Source organism: Nipponia nippon, unplaced genomic scaffold (assembly GCF_047370975.1).
Source record: "Nipponia nippon isolate SJK-2023a ecotype South Korea unplaced genomic scaffold, ASM4737097v1 scaffold_9, whole genome shotgun sequence".
NCBI lineage: Eukaryota > Metazoa > Chordata > Aves > Pelecaniformes > Threskiornithidae > Nipponia > Nipponia nippon.
Genome location: NW_028262413.1, coordinates 12,458,862 through 12,477,070, shown reverse-complemented (window position 1 = coordinate 12,477,070; position 18,209 = coordinate 12,458,862). Strand labels below are relative to the sequence as shown.

The following is an 18,209-nucleotide window of genomic DNA, read 5'->3' as shown; positions in this document are numbered from 1 at the left end:
AGAGAAGTAGAAATTCACCCTGCTAATATTTATAGCTGTATTCTACCATGTATAACTGGATCAGCTCTTTTCACCTCTGCCTGGTATGTCGAGCCTGTGTCTTCCATTTCATGGCTAAGTGTATTTTAATACTGTAATGTTATTTTTGCGGGTATTTCACATGCCACTTAACTTAAAGCTCTGTGTGCTTGGGAGGTTATGTGATATTAACCAACACAATCAGCATATATAAAGCATGTTATAGATGCTAACTCTACAGAGGATGATAGTTTGATCCAGGAGATGATCATACCATGAAATAAATGAGCCATTTGAATTCAAGGTGTCTGCAGTTCAGGTTCATCCCTGCTTTGGTGTAGATCATATCTAGATGGTTGGTTGTCTGTGGTGTCCAATAGTCCCGTTGAAAGCCAAGGGCAGCTCGACCTCGGCGCGGGGCCAAGAAAACCCACCACATACCACAAGCTAGAGAGGGCGATGCTTGACAATTAAAACCAATTCCCAACAAAGAAATAGTGTCAAGAGAAACAAAACAAAACAAAACAACAACTTGCTGATTACAGCTAAGGCTTTTGAAGATTACATCAAGTCAAACTTTTATTAGCAAAGTTGTATTTCATGTAAAATGAAAATCTGTTTTAAAACCATACGTGCACATATGCATGATACAAACAGCAACTACAGTACAACACGTTTCTCTAAACTTTAATAAATGCACACTAACATTTAGCTCAAAAAGTAACATTGTAACGGTGACACCACATTTGCTTTGATCTTTTCTCATGAAATTACAAAGTATCTTGTTCAAAGTAATAATAATAAAAAATGAAACAGACAGTATGCTTTGGCTCAAACCCACCTACTGGTTCCTGCCTGAAAACTGAACAAATCAGTGCAGATCACCTGAAATTTTACATGGAAGATAACGAGCTGCAATGTAAACATGTACTGGTACTCCAACGTGGTTTATATGCCTTATTTTGAAATACTAAACATCCACAGAGCTGCAGCTGAGGGCTTGATCCATTGTCAAACCAAGGAAATTCTCTTGCCATGAAGAATTTCCTTTGTTTATATCCATTGTTACAGGTACATAAAATAATCTAGATTTACCACTCATCTGCAAAATTACTATAAAAAATTATGATGAGATTTCCTTTCAGAAGTGTGCAAGGACCAGTGAATTCTATTCTAACTTTAGTTTACAAAACTGCATGTGTAATTACTGTTAAAAACCCCACCTTTTTATATAGAAAGATTGTGCTTGTATTTGTTTTCATCTCAAAAATAATACTGGCCTGAAAACTTTTATTAAAACCTCTCATGCATTGGATCTGACCCACTGAGTCAAGGGAAGTAGTTATCAGAAAAAGAGCTACTCATTAAAGTTTGTGAAATAAGAACACAACAGAAAAAAGTATCATAAATCATTAAATGATATGCTAATTAGATCCATTTAAAACTTGAGTTACAAAGGGTTTTTTTTTAATTTATTATACATACACATACATTTTAATCCAGAGGGGAAAGTAATTTTCTGATTTGGTTCCTAATTCTGCTCTTCCTAAAGATCCAGCCCCAGAAGGGCTTTGATACCCAGTCCTGTACTGTTAGGCTTGCTGAAGAGCAGAGTCAAGCCCAAGCGAGGATTTCTTGAGACTGAGACTGCAAATTTTGCCAGAGAATGAAGCTGAGGCCATTCCTACAAGTTCTTGATTGTGCAATTACATTATACTTTTTTTTTTTTAAATAAAAACCTAGGTTTGAGACTACAATCCATACCAAATCAATGGTACACTGCTCTGTGAACGCAAACAGTTCACCTGCATGGGAGCTAGCACATGGGAGATTTTTCCCATTAGTTAGGAAGAGCTGATTTTATTTGTTTAATTTTACTCTCAGTCAAAACTGCACAACTTTTTGAGAAACATCCATCTCTCTCTTGTTCCAGAGGAGACTGCTTAAATCCAAAAGCCAGGATTCCTGGGGCCAGGGAAATGCCTCCTCCTAGCTGGATGAAACTGCATCCCGCATTGACTGAGATATCAAACCTTAAAGTGTCATTTCCCCTCTCACGCTTGTATTGCCAGAAAAAGGTAATGGCATATCGTAACCAAATGTAACCAAACTAACAGTCATGGCACTAGGTAATTAATAATTCCCTATCCGACAGGGTCTGCAGACTCATAGGGCTGGCTGTCCCTGACTCCCTCCTCCCAGCAGGCAGTCTGAAATTCTCTTCTAGGTATTAATTAATGAAATCACCACAGATTTCCATCAACTAATTTTAATAAATACTCCTGGCCAGAATTAAAAAAAAAAATATTTTATTAATGGACTATTTCAGACCTGCAGTACAGTTGGTGATACTTTTTATTCAGCCCACATGGCCACACTTTCTCTCACCTGTAACAGACTGCCCTAGAAAAAATGCAGTGACAATGACAAAAAACTGCTGAGGAAAATGTGAGCTTGCTCTGTTAGTTTACTTTTGAAAACAAACCTCTAAAAAAAACATTAGTGTCCTGCATTTTCCAAGGTACTGTGTAAGTGGCACCTTTACAATAGAAAATAAAACCCCAATGGGAACAAAAAAAGGAAAAGAAATGATTGGGAAAGAGAAAAAAACTCAGCTGAGTGAGATTCCCCAGGAGTTTTAGCCATTTGTTCGATATTCATTGGGCATATTCCTCAAAAGTCAGTGCGCACTGTGCAAATTCCATTACACAACTTTTTGTCACTGTATGATTTTTAAGCCCTGAGGCATCATGAAATACCAACATTAAGATTTAAGGATCTGAATTAAAATTTTAATAGAAAAAGCACTCATACTGGCACAGATGAGTAGCACATCACAGGAATGTCATAAACATCTCTTAGCAGCAACAGAGCAAGTGATAGCACAGGGGATTTATATTCATTATTCGATAATTTGACACTCACTAATATGATTTGAAATTTGTGTCTGTTTAACATAGGCATTTTCTGGGACAATGAGTCTAGTTGATCTGCAGCGACCCAAAGTACAAGAAAATGGATGACTCTGCTGATGGGTCGCATCCAGCCTCACCCACACGCATCTGCCCAAAGCTCTGCCCTGGTTACTGACCCAGCAGCTGGGAGAGCTCTGCCGGGCTCGGGTACAGACCTTCCCCAGCCCTCTGCACAGGCAAGGTTAGCGAGGCTTTTGGGGGAGCCCACCCTGATTTTGTTCCCTGATTTTTTTCCCTAATTTTGTTCCTCTTTGAAAGATCATCTTCGACTGATGACACTTCCTCACTGCCCCTCCAGGAATAGCAACCAGGGATTTGGGTAGTTTATGGAGGCTGGGGAGGTGCTAAGGTAACATCTCCCCAGCAATCTGAGATCTATCACCCCTTGAAATGCTGGAGAGAGCTGTAATTTTGGTATGGGAAAACTGGTGTTTCAGGATTTCTCCAAGTACTGGAGAAAGCTGCAAGTGGCCCTGTTTTGGCCACTAGAGATTCCCAGTGGCTGGGAGATACAAGATTAGGGGACTAGCTTTAATACTCGTGAAGTGTCAGCAGAAGTATCTCCATTTAAAACACAAAACATTTCAATGAAAATGACTGAGAAAACAAAACAACACTTGCCCGCAATCAGCATTGTGGCAGTATTTTTTATGTACGTTAAAAACAGCCCAAAGCTTGCGACAAAGGTTGTCACAAGCCTAATCAGTTCTTAGACTTTATCTGGTTCGGGCTGCAGCAGACAGGAGTCAGCAGATAAAGATCCTGGTAGGAAACGTCTCTGTTGACAAGATGCCAATTTTCACATTTCTCCAATTATGCACTCCCTTCTTTTAAAATGAATATTTTTTAAAAAATGAAAATGACTTTGCACTTTTTCAGCATTTTGATTGAGAGAAATACAGAAAATAAAACTTTATGAATAATAAAATCAAGCTCTGCACCGTAGAGTCACTGACACGGAGTGGGGTAATTTTTGACTCAGGGCAGATTTCCATTCATCCTTTTACATTCATACACATGGCATCACTGGGGGTTTCGGGCTGGCTGTTTGGGGTTTGCTTTTTCCAAACAGAGGCTAGTCAAAAGGTTCTTACAAGCAAAAATAATAAAAAAAAGAAGAACAGATATGCAGAAGCATTGAGCCCCAAAGGTCTCTTACTGCTTTCAGAAATCGATGAGCACAACTGAGAATTCAGCCGCCCTGGTGAGCAGCCCAAGGGTAAGGGTAACTGGTAACAACCTGCATTTCTGTGGGCAACTAACGGGTCTTAATTGTAGGCATTCCTGGAAACTCGTAACCATGTGAGTAATTCGTGCTTCCTCTCGTTCTTCCATTGAAGTAATGGAGACTATGAAGCACTCAGTGGGGATATTTGCCTAATTACTACCATGATGCAACATGGCTTTTAGGACCTATTCCTCCTGCAGTAACTATTTAAAAAATATTATAATTGAAGTGACAGTCATTTGTAAGTGCAAGAAGAAATGAAGCCATATTGATACTCTACTCAAATAAGCATATTAAAAAATACAAATGCTTTTACAGAAGTTCAGGAGATTCCAATACAAAAAGACCAAAAAAATGTGCTGTACAGCTTTGCTGCATTAGTGTTGGAGAGGCAAAGAAAAGAACCAGATTTAAACGAGCATTCAGTAAACAAAACATAAAAGAAACTATACCATAGTATTTCAGCTTGGCTTTCGTTTTTGTTTATTTAACAATGAATAGCTTGAAAATAAATGATCTCTTGAAAGTCAGGTAGGTCTATTTTATGTGATACTAGAAAGACGTGAGATTTATATGACTGGTATACACGCAACTCCTTCTGAAAACTAGTTTTGCTGGTCCAAACTCATATTAAGAAGCAATTCTATTCATTCCTACACAGCTATACAGACTCATGCTAGCAACATATCTCATTTCAAAATAAAACAAGGCTGATTTTTACTTGTGTCAATATTAATATCATATGTACAACATCTCCATGAAATGTATGCTAGCGCACAAATATACAGATATGAGACAGACAACAAGCATTTTGCTTAGAAATGCAGCTTTCAGAGACTCGTGAAAACAAATTAAAGTACTTTCTAATGATGAGGATGGGAACCCTGTTTTGCCTTGCCACAGGAAAGATACTGCAGCTTAACTTACTTAAGGAAATAGTGCCAGCTACTGGACAGAAGATTCATCCACAAGGCCAGAGCTTTGTCTTTTAAGGGCAATTTTTCTGTGGATAAAGTTGCACCTCTAAGTATTGGTAATTGCAGTCAGCTGTAACCACTAAAATAATTTTAGAGTATCATAAGCAAAGGCGTTTATTTCTTTCTGAAAAACTATACAATATATAGAATATATTTCTCCAGTATTTTAAATTATCATTTTTCTCAGTAGGATGTATTGTGTCACTTTGCAGAGTAACCTGTTGTTTTTGTTTGATTTTCTTCTTGTATTATAACCTCTACAATGTCGAGGTCACCATACATAAGGGAATACTACATATAAATGTATGTACAAAGTGACAACAGCCATACAAGAAAGAAAAAATACTATACAGAGAAACATATTCCAAACCTAAGAAACACATGGAGTAGCAGTTAACTATACAGATGTAACACTGAGAAATTCTGTTTTGGTAAGACTAAGACATTTTGTATAGTAAAGAATTATTTTTTTTGTTTTAATTAGAAGAAAACACCTAGAAATTAGGATGGAAAATAATCTTCTAGTGGCAGTGACTCATTTTTATATTACCTGGATGTCAGGTTCCTGACTGGCTCAACTGGCAACCTGCTTCCAATCACATGTGGTAACTGTGGAGTACTAATCAAGATAAATATCACAATTAAACACAAATCATTCTTGCTAATATTTTAGGCGTGGAGAGGAAAAGTTGCCGTAGAACTCCCAGTGCTTTCCACTGATCCTTTTTCCTTAGATCCAGAATAAGCTCCAATAAATGAACCATCTTCATTGAACATCCCATGCTCCCCTTCTCCATAATCTACCAGACTATCAGCACTTTCGGTGGCTTTAATGTCCCCGTTAATTGACTGGAGGCTGCCTTTCAGCGGCTTTTCATCGCTGTCACTACAAAACAAAGAAACGCCTTTCCAAAAATCTAGCCTTTAATTGCAAGCATGGAAACTGCTCCTTTATTGTCAAAGAAAGCAACAGAAGGGAAGAGTGAGGGAAACATTTCTGTACATTGAGAATGATCTAACCCCATGAGTCCTGCTTCATCCAGTGCACCTCAAACAGCTCATCTACATCAACCTGAATTCCCCACATACATAATTTTGTGATTATTACAACAATGGAATTGGTTAAAAAGGCAAACATCGACCAAAACTACACGTGGTTTGTTTTTTTCCCTTTTTGCCTTGGACAGACAGAAGAATGGACAGAAAACGAAGGGGGAAGAAAAGGAAGAAGCAAATGCTGGAAAGGATTTGAGGGATCCGTTCTAGCGGTCAGTGTTGGTGTCAAGTCATTGGCACCTTCCAGAAAGAGACATTCTCATTTTACAAAACGGTGGGCAATATTCAGGGCCTATTTCTTTCATTTTTCTTTTGAGGTGGGTGGGTGAACTGATGTTAAGTTGTGGAATGAGGCATAAACTGTAGGTTATATCTCACTGCTTTGTGAGCATTTGTTTGATTTTAGATGACTAACAAAGGGATTTTTTTCCCTTTTTTCATTTGTTCTGCTGCTATCTTATCTTACTGTAACTGATGGAGTTTCTCTCTGCCAAAGGGGAGGAACAGGGGAAAATGAAAGCAGAATCAGAGTGTCTCTATCTGCTCACATGCAGTCTATGTTCAATGACAATTTCATGAAAAAGGACAGACCCACCATCAAAGTTCAGGAAAAAAGAAGATTCCACTGGCCATTCCTCCTAATGGTGCTGCAGAAGAAGAACCAAAGCAGCCTAACTTCTCCTTACTGAACACAATATTTTGGGGGATTGGGAACATGGATTAGAAGATTACAAAAAACCCCAAATTAGGCCTCTGAACTAGGTACATAATTATTCAGTTATGGTCCTTGCTAATGCTAATTCAGTGTCAAAGCTTTGGTAATGTCATCTGAGGAAGGACGGAGAAATGCACCTGAACTTTACCTCTTCAGCATATAATCAATAATGTGTATAATCAATACAATAAAAATATCTACTACTTTTCTGCACATGGCATTTCTGTTTATAAAGAAGACAAGTGTGGAGTTTGGGGGGAAAGGAGAGGGTCAAAGTTATTAACCTCAGGACTTTCTTACCTTTCTAAATATTTGTCCCATTAGAAAGCATTAAAAATTAAATAAAGATGAAATTATGCAGAAAAAAAAACCTATTTCAGTACAAATAATGTAGTACATATAAGTGGGATTTCAAGAGAAATTTTAAGCCTTTAAGGCAAGCAACACCAGTTTTCCAGCATTTCCAGTTCTTATAATGATGTATTTTTCTTCGTACCAGAGTTACATAATATTGCAAGCTTTAGTTATTTTAAAGCAGCCAAAGTGATTATTTCAGTTCTCCTACAGAAACTTCTGTAGTGAGGTTTGTTTGGGTTTTTGCCATCTCTTACTGTATTTCAAACTTTTATTTGTTTTCTTCCACAAAATAAACATTCCCCATGTTACACAATTTCAGCCTGACTCGGTTGAAGACATAAAAGTCTTTCTATTGACTTCAATGGACATTACAGCAGGAACCCAAATTATCATATATATTTACATTATTCATACAAAGCTAAATAAAAAAAGAAGTGAAAAATAACCACTGATACATCAACATTTACTTATATCCCAACTTGGATGGATTTAAGTATACTGGATATACCTTTATATTCCCACTATTATCCACTCCTGTGAGGTTTGCTTTGAAAATGAAAAATAATGTTAATTGCATGCTATAAAAATATCCTAAATAATGATGACATCTGGAAACAAACAACACCCCAACAAACACAAATGCTTGTTAAAGCAGGTCCTATTTACCTATATTCCCCAAAGATTTCATCTTTTATTGATTGAGCTTCAGGATCTGGATGCAAATCTTCTTTTTCTTTCACTGTACAAATAAAATAAAGCACAGATCTGTATGCTATGTTCTGCCGTGGGCTTTTCTTTTTGCAGGTGCAATGGGAAAACCACCTGTCATCACCTACAGCCTAACCTGGAGGGCAGCAGCATGCACTGCATGTCTGTCTGGACACAACCAGCATGCTTCCATCAAGGGTTTGGTGCCATTCCCTAATTTTTAAGAAAGCTAGCAAGTGTTTTATAGAATCATAGAATCACAGAATGGTTTGGGTTGGAAAGGACCTTTAAAGGCCATCTAGTCCAACGCCCCTGCAATGAGCAGGGGCATTTTCAACTTGATCAGGTTGCTCAGAGCCCCATCCAACCTGACCTTGAATATTTCCAGGGATGGGGCATCTACCGCCTCTCTGGGCAACCAGATTTATACTTAAATATTTATACTTAAATCCTTACTCATTGCTTTGAAAATTACAGAATTACTTTTAGCAAAATATTCTATTGTTAAGTAGTTTGGCTACCCATGGAAGTTATGTCAGCTAGTATGTCAAGCAGCAGTTATCAGATGGAAAGTGAGCAGGTAGCCCTGCCAACAGAGGCTGGGAGGTGCAGCTGGTGAAGGACCTTGGCTCTACGGGTGGATTAAATACTGGAAGACTCAACGAGCACTATCAAAGGCCTTAGCAAGATCTCTGAACAGCACACAGCACTATCTCACCCAGAGAGCACAGTTTCACTTATATTCATTAGAATCCATTCTGCGGATATTTATCAAAAGCTACAAAACCTAATTGGATGTTGCTGCTTGCGGCTTTGCAGCCGCCAGAGATAAAAGTCTGAAGGATGCTTGTTATTAACATGTGAACATAGCGAAAGGACAATAAATCCATTTACCTGAATATTTTCCTCCTTTATTTCTTCTGACAAAGCAAATAGTTAGCAGCAGTAGGGTGAGCAAAGCGATGGCACACATCAGTCCAATAAACCACCCCTGGGTGGAAATTCCATCATAAATGCCAGCATAGGCTTTGTGAAACAGAAGAGGAGTAAAAAAAAAAAAACAGGAAATTAATCAGAGGAAAAGGGCATTACCCTACTATAACATGAATACACAACATTTTCTTCAGTGAATCTTAATTGAATCAGACTATCACTACTTATTGTGTTCAACTTAAAGAAATGCAAGACAGAAATATGTCCAGAGTGTGACATTTTTAGACTTAAGGGGAATGTGCAGTCTACAAGGCACAATACAGACATTTTGGAAAGGTAATTCTGAGAGAGTAGTTGACTCAAAGGATTAATGCCAAATAGGAAAGCTGAACAGAGAATTGTTAAGCCTCTCATGCAAAAGCAGTTTTGCGAAAGCAATAGAGTTAAAAGTGTACCCGATACATGCAAACCACTGGACTGGCACACTTAAAATGGATTATATCACAGCACTACCCTTTCAAAATCGCATAGGAGGAAAAACTGTTTTGTAAAATTCGTAGTTGTTCCAGGCTATTGTGCATCAAGTAAAGCGTAAGACTCAGCTGAGAACCATGGATGTGTTTGTGCTCCTATGGGATGCAACTGCAAGGGTCAACTTAAAAATCACAGAACAAAATTACGATTTTGGTACACTTTCACTGCACAACGTAAGACGTAACCTCAACATTTATTTATGTTCAAAATAAATCTTTATCACCTTGAAGGTTTTCATGTCTCACCTCTCCCCCTTGTCTCAATTACATCTTCAAAAATGCTATTGTTATCAACCCAATTCTTAGTCACTAGACGAACTGTATATTCAGTTCCAGGCTCAAGTGCCTCAATGGGGTGAAACTTTTGGGTGGGGTTTACTGCTTCTGGAATCTTGCTGATCCCTTTACCTATGGAATGTACATATTCAAGTCATATTGATTAATTGCATTCATTGAACAAAAGGCCCGTGAAATGCACAGTTACAAATAATGTAAATAACACACAAATATGATACACAAGGATTTTTAACATTTGTCATCAGATAATCTGATTTTCAAAAGCAAGCAGTAAACTAAAAAACATTCCCTCTATTTGATTTTTAATATTCCATCAGATAAAATAAACAGCAGACTGAAGTAATCCTGATGTTTATGAAGGGGTTTGTACATTTCCCAGGATGAAAGTTAATATCAATGGGGGATTATGGATCTGCTTTAACTAATGTGTGCTTAAAAAATTACAACTTGAAAATGGGCTTGCTTTGTATAGATAATCTGGGGTTTGATGCTGCTCCCATTGAACTGAACTCAGCAGGGAAGCACAGACAGTTTGTTATCTGGAAATGGATTCTTATGTGTCTCACAAAAAAAATTAACATTGGGATTTGTACTCATTTCTCTCCTGACAGTGATTTTCCATGTCCTTTTAAATTCCACAATGCCTGCACAAAGCACTGTTTTAGATATAGCTGAAGTTTCCTTTTAAATTGATATTTAGGCATTCAAATGTTCCTGATGAGTTTAATATTTGATTAAGAGGTAGAAGGGAAATTCCGGTAGCTCTAGTTTTAGACCATTTTTACTTGCAAAACGCCTCCTGTAATTTCTGTCTGCGTTAAGATTGCAGGGTATTAAATAAGCTTTTTTAAAATAGCATTTGTGGATAACAGAAAAAAGGACATCTACAGAGGTCAGCAATCACTGCCTGAACATGAAAAGCCTGTTCATACAAGGAAATTCAGAACTGCGGGTTGACATGGGGGATCTCTTTAGTCAACCAACGGGTACAACATGGGACCATGCCAGCTCTCAATGGCAGGAGAGACATTTTGGCAGGCTGCACTTAATAAATATAACTCTTTAATTGTGTTCAGTTGCCTAATTTGCCTGCTTTATCCAAAGTCACCTAAACTAAGGATTGAGCACACAGTATAATTTGAAAACTACTCAACCAATTAGCACTGACAGTAAACGCTCATTAATACTTAAACTAGTAAACAAGCAAAGCAAGAAGCTTTCAGAAATTAAGGCTTAGTTGACAGCTGAAGGAAAAAAAAAAGATTAAGATGAATCCAAGCACAATCAAAGCAGCAGTTCAAGATAAGTTTTCCAAGGCAACTATACATGTATTACAATAAGCAGTTAAATTAGTAGACCATTGGGACCCACAGAGGACACATATAGCTGAAATACTGCTGATACTGAAGCACAGCTTATTAGCATAAATTAATCCATCTATTGGTAATTTTTGCTAAATGAAGTATGTGAAACTGAGCTATAATTTTTAATCAAACTGCAAATTAAGCAACAGGATACCACAGGTATATTTTAATTACATGTTCTAAAATCAAGACATCAGAAAAACGTATTTAATGGAAACACTATCCATAAAGTAACAAGAATGAATGTGAACCTTAAATCCATTATGCATTAAATACCATGTAACACTTATGCATGACATGATAACCACATGGTCCAACTTGCACACAACACAGGTCTCCTTAGGAAGCATTTCTCCTGAAGTCCTAGTAAGCAAAATGCTTAACCCTGAGCTCAGTGGTAACCCACAGCTGTGGTTTGTTGTGCATTTTCTTAAACCAACTTAACCAGTCCATATCTATCACCTATTTATTTCCAGCTTGTGCCAGCCTCTTCTTTTTGAACGGCCAGCTCCTTACAGAGCAGAAAGAGGGAACTGTTATGGCTGAAAAATAAACCCTTTTCCTGCCAGGTTATTGCTCAGCTGGATGAGCCCCTCCAGCCAGCCCGCCGCGCTGCTGCCCTGGCACACCGAGCAGCGCAGGGCTGGGACGCATGTACCGGAATGAGGGCTTGAGCCCAACCTGACCTGGGACTGGGGATTTACCACTGGATCTCCAGGCTGTTTAACATCACCTATCCCAAAATGCTAAACAATTTTTTTTCTTTAAAACTTGGTACGGGTGTCCAGTGATGGGTGATTATGAGGTTTCTTTCCGTGCGATTTCTTTCTGGTCTGTGTTACACATTCAATATAGCACCTACAGAGGAGAAAGCATTGCTAATTGGGGCAAGTTTGGTGGTTGGAATAGAAAAAGCAGTGTAGCATCCTGAAAAATAAAAGCAAAGATATATAGATAAGGAAAAGCTTCACATACTGAAAGGTCAGTGAGCTGCAGAAATTAGCTTCAGAAAATTGAAAGCAGTTGGGTTAGGTTTTTAATCTACAATAAGGGAGAAGAAACATTAGTAATAAAGGCATATCACCAGCACTCCTCATCTCCCCCCACTATTTATCAGCCATACCATGGGACTCACATGAACATTAAACACTGAACTGCAATTTTACAATATTCCTACCGGGCTTTGAGATTTATGAGAACAACAGAACACACATTTTTCATAGAAGCTTATGGTATAAAGGGAAAACCAATATAAACTGCCCCCAAAGACTTACAAGAGTGCTAGTTCTCCAAAAGTTAGCACATCTGTTATAAAACATACTTATACAAAAAAGCTGGCAGCCTAATAGCTAAATACTAATTGTGGGCAACATCTTAATTTATAACCATACCTGTCTAAATACATCTGCTGCAATAAATGGAAAGTTGAACTTTCATTAGTTTTCCCCTACTGCCTGGCTATTAAAAGCGTATAAATATGCATCACAAGTATCCTTCATCTTCTGGGCTTTTTTAGTGCAGAAGGTAATTTGGAATATTTTAAGCTATAGAAATTAGTAAACCTGCTGTGTGTAAAGCCTATTGAGAAGAATTTATAGGTGAGTTAGTGATCAGCTATTTGTACTGATTGTCATTTGTAGGAGAAATCTGAGACCGGACAAGAACACAGGTTATAGCTTGTTCATCTCTTGCTGCTTCTCTTTAGCCCTCTGTGTTGGCTACACTGGGGCAGGCCGATAGAAGAGGAAAAAGCAAAAACAAAAGAGCAAAGACAAACAGTTAATCACAAATTTGCTTGAAGTACTCCAAGACTGATATATTTAGCATCTTATGTTTAACATGCCTACTTTTCTTGCTCAGAATGATAGGGGTTTGAAACAGCGATACATCACATATTCCTTTTCCCATCCAGCCTGTGTGCAGCACCCGGGCTGGCAGGACGGTTCGTTGCCTGTCATTAGCAACAGGGTTTAATGGGCTACAGGTCCCCTGGCCAAAGAACAGGCACAGAGGTGAGTGGTACAAATGACAGCAAAAGAAACTTTTCACCAAGATTTCATCAGGTTATCTTGATTGTGAGCAAATAGGGTATATTTTGGGGCTTTGCTGGTAACAGTACCAGTGGTTACATATAGCTAAGGCAGTTGTATTTTTCCTTTTTCACCGTGCCTGTGGCAAAAGAGAACTAGAACCATATGTTTTGTTACAAATGGTCACTCTCCTCATCTTATGGTGTGTCATGAATGTTAGTACCCTCCAGATAAGATTTTCAAAAAGCCTGTGGGAGTTACGTGCCAATTGCCATTGAAATATAATGAAACTGGTGAACTTCTATTCTCTGGCTTCTCTGAAAAATAAAACTACATTTGTACAGCTTCCTCTGGATGAATTTTTCATTAGGGCTTGAATTTCTGGACACACAGCAATCATTGTGAACATGTAATATGTGTTTAGTAATCCCTGAGAAACACTGGTAACTCTAGATGAAAAGAAGCTTTGTGTTAAAGAAGGACTGCTGCATTAAATTCATTTTTTTCACTTATGTAAGAACATTATTTTATGTTATGCTTCTGAGGGCTAATGATCATTGGGAAATCAACATTTTCAAGGGGAAAATTAATTAGTTGGTAGGTCATTTAAGACATACTGCCTGAAAATGGAAAATTAGAGATAAAACTCATTTTCTAAAGACAGTATACCTTCTTCTGTGGAATGAAACCAAGATAAAGCCATAAAAATTAATCTATTATTTATTTTGCAGTACAAAATCCTTTGTATCCTTGTATCCTTTTGCCTGGGTTCTTCATGGTTGTCCACAGTATTTTATCAACAACTGATAAAGACCTTTGGTTGTATATCAGCATTTCATATCGGAGGTATTTTGGCTATGTTTAAGATCTTTCATAAGAAAGAGGCCTTTTATTTCATTGACTTTGTATTAGCTGCCAGTGCCAGTGGTGTTGGGTCATGCAACAAGGATGCTATAAATGGAAGCTTTTTTATAGCCTACTGCTATTTCTCACTAATTCCAGTGGGCCTGTGTTTCATCTTAGAGACAAATATTGAAGTGTGGTTTTCCTCTGGTAAGTAACTATGCAGAAACAGCCCCTTCTGACAGAGGCAGTATGGCAGAGCAGAGGGCTCGACCTCTGCCACTGCCAGGCATGCACAGGATGCAGAATGTGGCACTGCTCCACTGGAGAATGAAGAAACAGAGATGCGGGTGTGACATGGCCTTTTCCTATCAGTATCCACTCATTGACCTTTCAGTAAAGTGTTGCTAACCCAAAGCAACATGTTTCTCCTGACAAAAATCTGAATCTGAATGGTTCATTCACAGAGGAAGATGCTGCAGCTGTAGAGAAAGGGTAGGATCTACCCATTTATCTATACAGGGAGTTATATTTATTTAATTGAGAGAAACTTTTTTAATAAATTCAGTCATTCATGTCACTGCAAACTCATTGTCAGGAAATGGGTTGCACATAAATTACAGGCTGGCAAAATTATCATTTAGAGCACAACAGTTTTCCCTACACAGACTTGTTTTTAGTGGTGATACATGCATACTCGCATATGTGCATATTAAAAAAAGAGATTGACTTTTCTTTCTGATTCCAGACTATAGTAGCAGGGATAATTGCAAATAAATGAAAGCAGTAGCAGTGATGCAGATCAAGTATATCAATGATAAAATGTGAATGAATCCATAGCTTTCACCTCAACATCTCCACTTTCCTGGCAGAACGTACTGTGAAATTCTGAAATACCCATGGCACAGCCCTCCAAAGGCTATATTACAGCAGTGGAAGCTATTCAAAGTCTTAAAATGAACAATGAGAGCTTTATGTTTTTATTAATAAAACCAGAACATAGTGGATATAGAATCACTGAATCAAAACCCAAAGAAACTTGGCATGCTCTATCACGGAGTTTCATTTCAGAGGGCACCACATTGTATATCTGTCATTTATGTGGGTCATTTTAAATTATAAACTTTGACTTTCGAAATCACTCCCTTTCTTCAAAAAGAGAGATTGTTTTAATTTTGAGCAATTGCCTTGCTTCCCATACCACAGCTTAAAACCCCAAGAAGGTCACTGAAAAGAGTGATTTTTTTTCAACCTATCATGTTTAGTTGAAAAATATCAAAACAATTTAGCCAGAAAATAATGACACAAAACTCTAATGGCATCTCAGTGACAGATGCAGTGTCCTAATTTAGGGTGGCTTGAGAACAAGCAAGGAGCACACATTAATTGCAGAACTGGACCCTTGTGGCTTTTATTAATTATACTACTCTATTCTGCAAGCATTTCACAAGAATCAGTTGTTGCCACTGCTGAAACAAAGTCTTAGGAAAGAAGAGAATGAGAACAAAATGAATTGCAACATTATCATCCTTTTAAGCATATGAGGCAGGGATGCATTTCATAAAACCTGACAAAGTTATTCAAAGAATTTATAGACTTTCAAGTGGCCAAAACACATTATTCTGGCTGCCCAATGAAGGCCAGGAAAGGTAACTAATGAGGTGAAACTGTACATTTTTGGCTTGGGGGAAAAAAAATAAAAAAGAATCTCTTACTTTCATTAATGAAGAATAAATTCTAAACCATGCTGATAGATCAACAGTTACTACTAGGTGAGTACCTGTATACTACAGTGAGACTGGAGGCTACAAAATAGTTGAGAAGGAGTTTCACTACTTGAGCAAATGGATGATAGCTCATGATTGGATCCTGAACTGCAATATGATGAGTTTAAAGTACTTTTTACTTGTTTTACCAGTAACTGAAGAGATTCTGCAACTTAGAAGTCCAATAGGATGTTGTGCAACAAGGACCATTGTTCTATTTTATATCAACATTGTTCCAGACTGTTATCACTGCTAAAAATGATGAAGCCAGGACTCTTTTGCTTATCACCATTCTCTTTCTCCATCACGTGGTAAGTGCACAGCAATGGTTTCTGATTAATAGCAAGGACTTGTTCCTTGGTATTGTAGAGTTTTCAGACTTGCTGAGCACAGTACATTTTATTTCATTTCAGCCAAATTTGAAAGATGTGCTATCATATAGTGCTTGCAATTTTCCTTTAAATCACTGAACATCAGTTTTTTAGTATAGGGTATAAGTGGCACACAGCTGCTCGCTTCCAGTCTCTGATAAAATAATAATAAAATAATGGATCAAATGCACTGCAGTCAACTTTATGTTCATCTGGATTTTCCATGTCAAATACTTGCCCCTAATGTTGCTGGCATTCCCCCATCTTCATGCAAGGGCAGAATTTGTTTTTATAATATTACTGAGAACAGATTATCTAGATCTTCAATTTTCTGTTCGTGACTAAATGCAATTCAATTATTCTAGTACGGCTTAAAGAGTTGATTGGTGGGAATAGAAACAGTACTGTACAGCGAAATGAAACAGATAAGCTCTACTTTTCTGAAGAGCTGCATGGCTACATTAAAAAGTTCATTGATTGTTCTCATGGAAAGAAAAACAAATTTATTTCCTCTAATTACAAAGGAAATGTCAAGCCTGGAATATTCTCAATAGATTTTTCCATTATTGTTAGAGTTTCTCCACATAAAAACATATTGCCTATTAACTTACTCCCTTGAGCCATCGTTAGTCCTTCTTCTGTGACCGGCTTCCCACAGCCTTTGACTGTACAAGCCTTTACATAGAATTTGTATTTGGTACTGGAGCTGAGACCTGAAAGCCTCCAGCTGAGCGTGGAGCGGTTGGTTACACTGATGTCGTTCAGAGGTCCAATTTCATGCGTTTCGTTTACTGAAAGGGAAAAGGCAGTTGAGTCAGATCCAGCAGCTAAAGGCTACAAACATGAAACACGTCATGAACACTCCTGCAAGGGAGGCACTCTGCAGTAAGTAGGAAGGATGAAGTCTGAATAAGCATATCTCACCTTCCTGCCAAGTACTTAAATGGGATTTATCTCATCCACGTCAATCTCCCAACTACTCAGTGAGCTATTACTGTTCTTAAAAAGCTCTCTGATTCTAGATATGCACATACTGAGTGGGAGGTAAAAATTACTGTCTCCTAGATCATTAAATATATATGAATTGCTTCTTGCTTTGCTTCCAAACATCTGCAAACTTTTGCAAGCAAGTTAACGGATGGTTGTTCTGCTTTGCTCCACTCTGCCTTGGCACAGCTGGCAGCTGAAGGAGGGGTTGCTGCTCCCAAACTGCCTAAATAGACGAATCCACTCTCTGCCCATATTTTTCAAAAACAAAGGGAAGATCCAGCCTTCAGCCTTGGCTTGCAAAGGCAACAGGGTAGTTCTGTTATCAGCAGAGATAAATGAAAAGTACATGTTGTTTGTTTGGGTTTTTTTTGTAAATAGGACACAGTCTAATCCCATTCCATCCTCAAAGAACATATAAAACACCCTGAATTGTCACCACACCTCACAACTGGTGTTGTGGCAGTCTGGGACCAATACTGGATCTTGCCTGAGGTTATCTGCTCAATGTCTCTTCCCAGCTACTCAGTTCTTACACAGGTAAGAAAGAAACACCCCTGGTAGTTAGTTGTTTCTCAATGTGATTACTCAATAACATGACTCAGGTGGTAGTTGTCTGCATTTCTGCTGAGGTATTGCACAAGGAGGAGGTGCTCACTGACATAAGGTGAACATCTGAATAAATGTGGCTAAAGTGCTCTCATTACAAATTAATTTGTGTTCGATAAGTTTCACTTCAGTAAAACACACCTGCAATTTATGGGTCTTCTTGACTACTACGGTAAATATAATTTGCAAATAGGAAATAATTCAATTAGTTTATAAATGTGGAATGGGGCATGGCAGCAATGTGAGCTTACATCAGAAAAGTGCATGGAAAACTTTTTGCTCTGGAAGATGACTTTGGCCTGCCCCCTAGCAGGCTGCGCGCACATCGCAGTTCAAAACGTGCTGTTCTGATGCTATGGCTGTTATAGGGATCTCAGAAACGGCCCTTCTCATCAGCCTCTTTTTTAAATAACTGTGCACATGTAAACCTTTTTTTCTTTTT

General features: G+C 38.1%; 1 protein-coding gene across 11 annotated transcripts in view; it reads right to left on the bottom strand.

Moving 5' to 3' along the window:
- Positions 1-573: 573 nt before the first annotated feature.
- CHL1 (cell adhesion molecule L1 like) overlaps positions 574-18,209 on the bottom strand; it is a 142,261-nt gene continuing 124,625 nt past the window's right edge. For 8 of the 11 annotated variants that reach the window (XM_087743438.1, XM_087743437.1, XM_087743444.1 and 5 more), the window contains 5 exons: positions 16,783-16,962; positions 9,747-9,908; positions 8,929-9,060; positions 7,993-8,065; positions 574-6,084 (listed from right to left, as the gene is read on the bottom strand). In XM_087743438.1, the coding sequence (XP_087599564.1) occupies positions 5,868-6,084; positions 7,993-8,065; positions 8,929-9,060; positions 9,747-9,908; positions 16,783-16,962 (764 nt within the window). In that variant the 3' untranslated portion in view covers positions 574-5,867. Of the gene's footprint in view, positions 6,085-7,269; positions 8,066-8,928; positions 9,061-9,746; positions 9,909-16,782; positions 16,963-18,209 lie in introns of all 11 variants that reach the window. The other 3 variants (XR_015701283.1, XM_087743446.1, XM_087743447.1) reach the window with 3 other exon arrangements.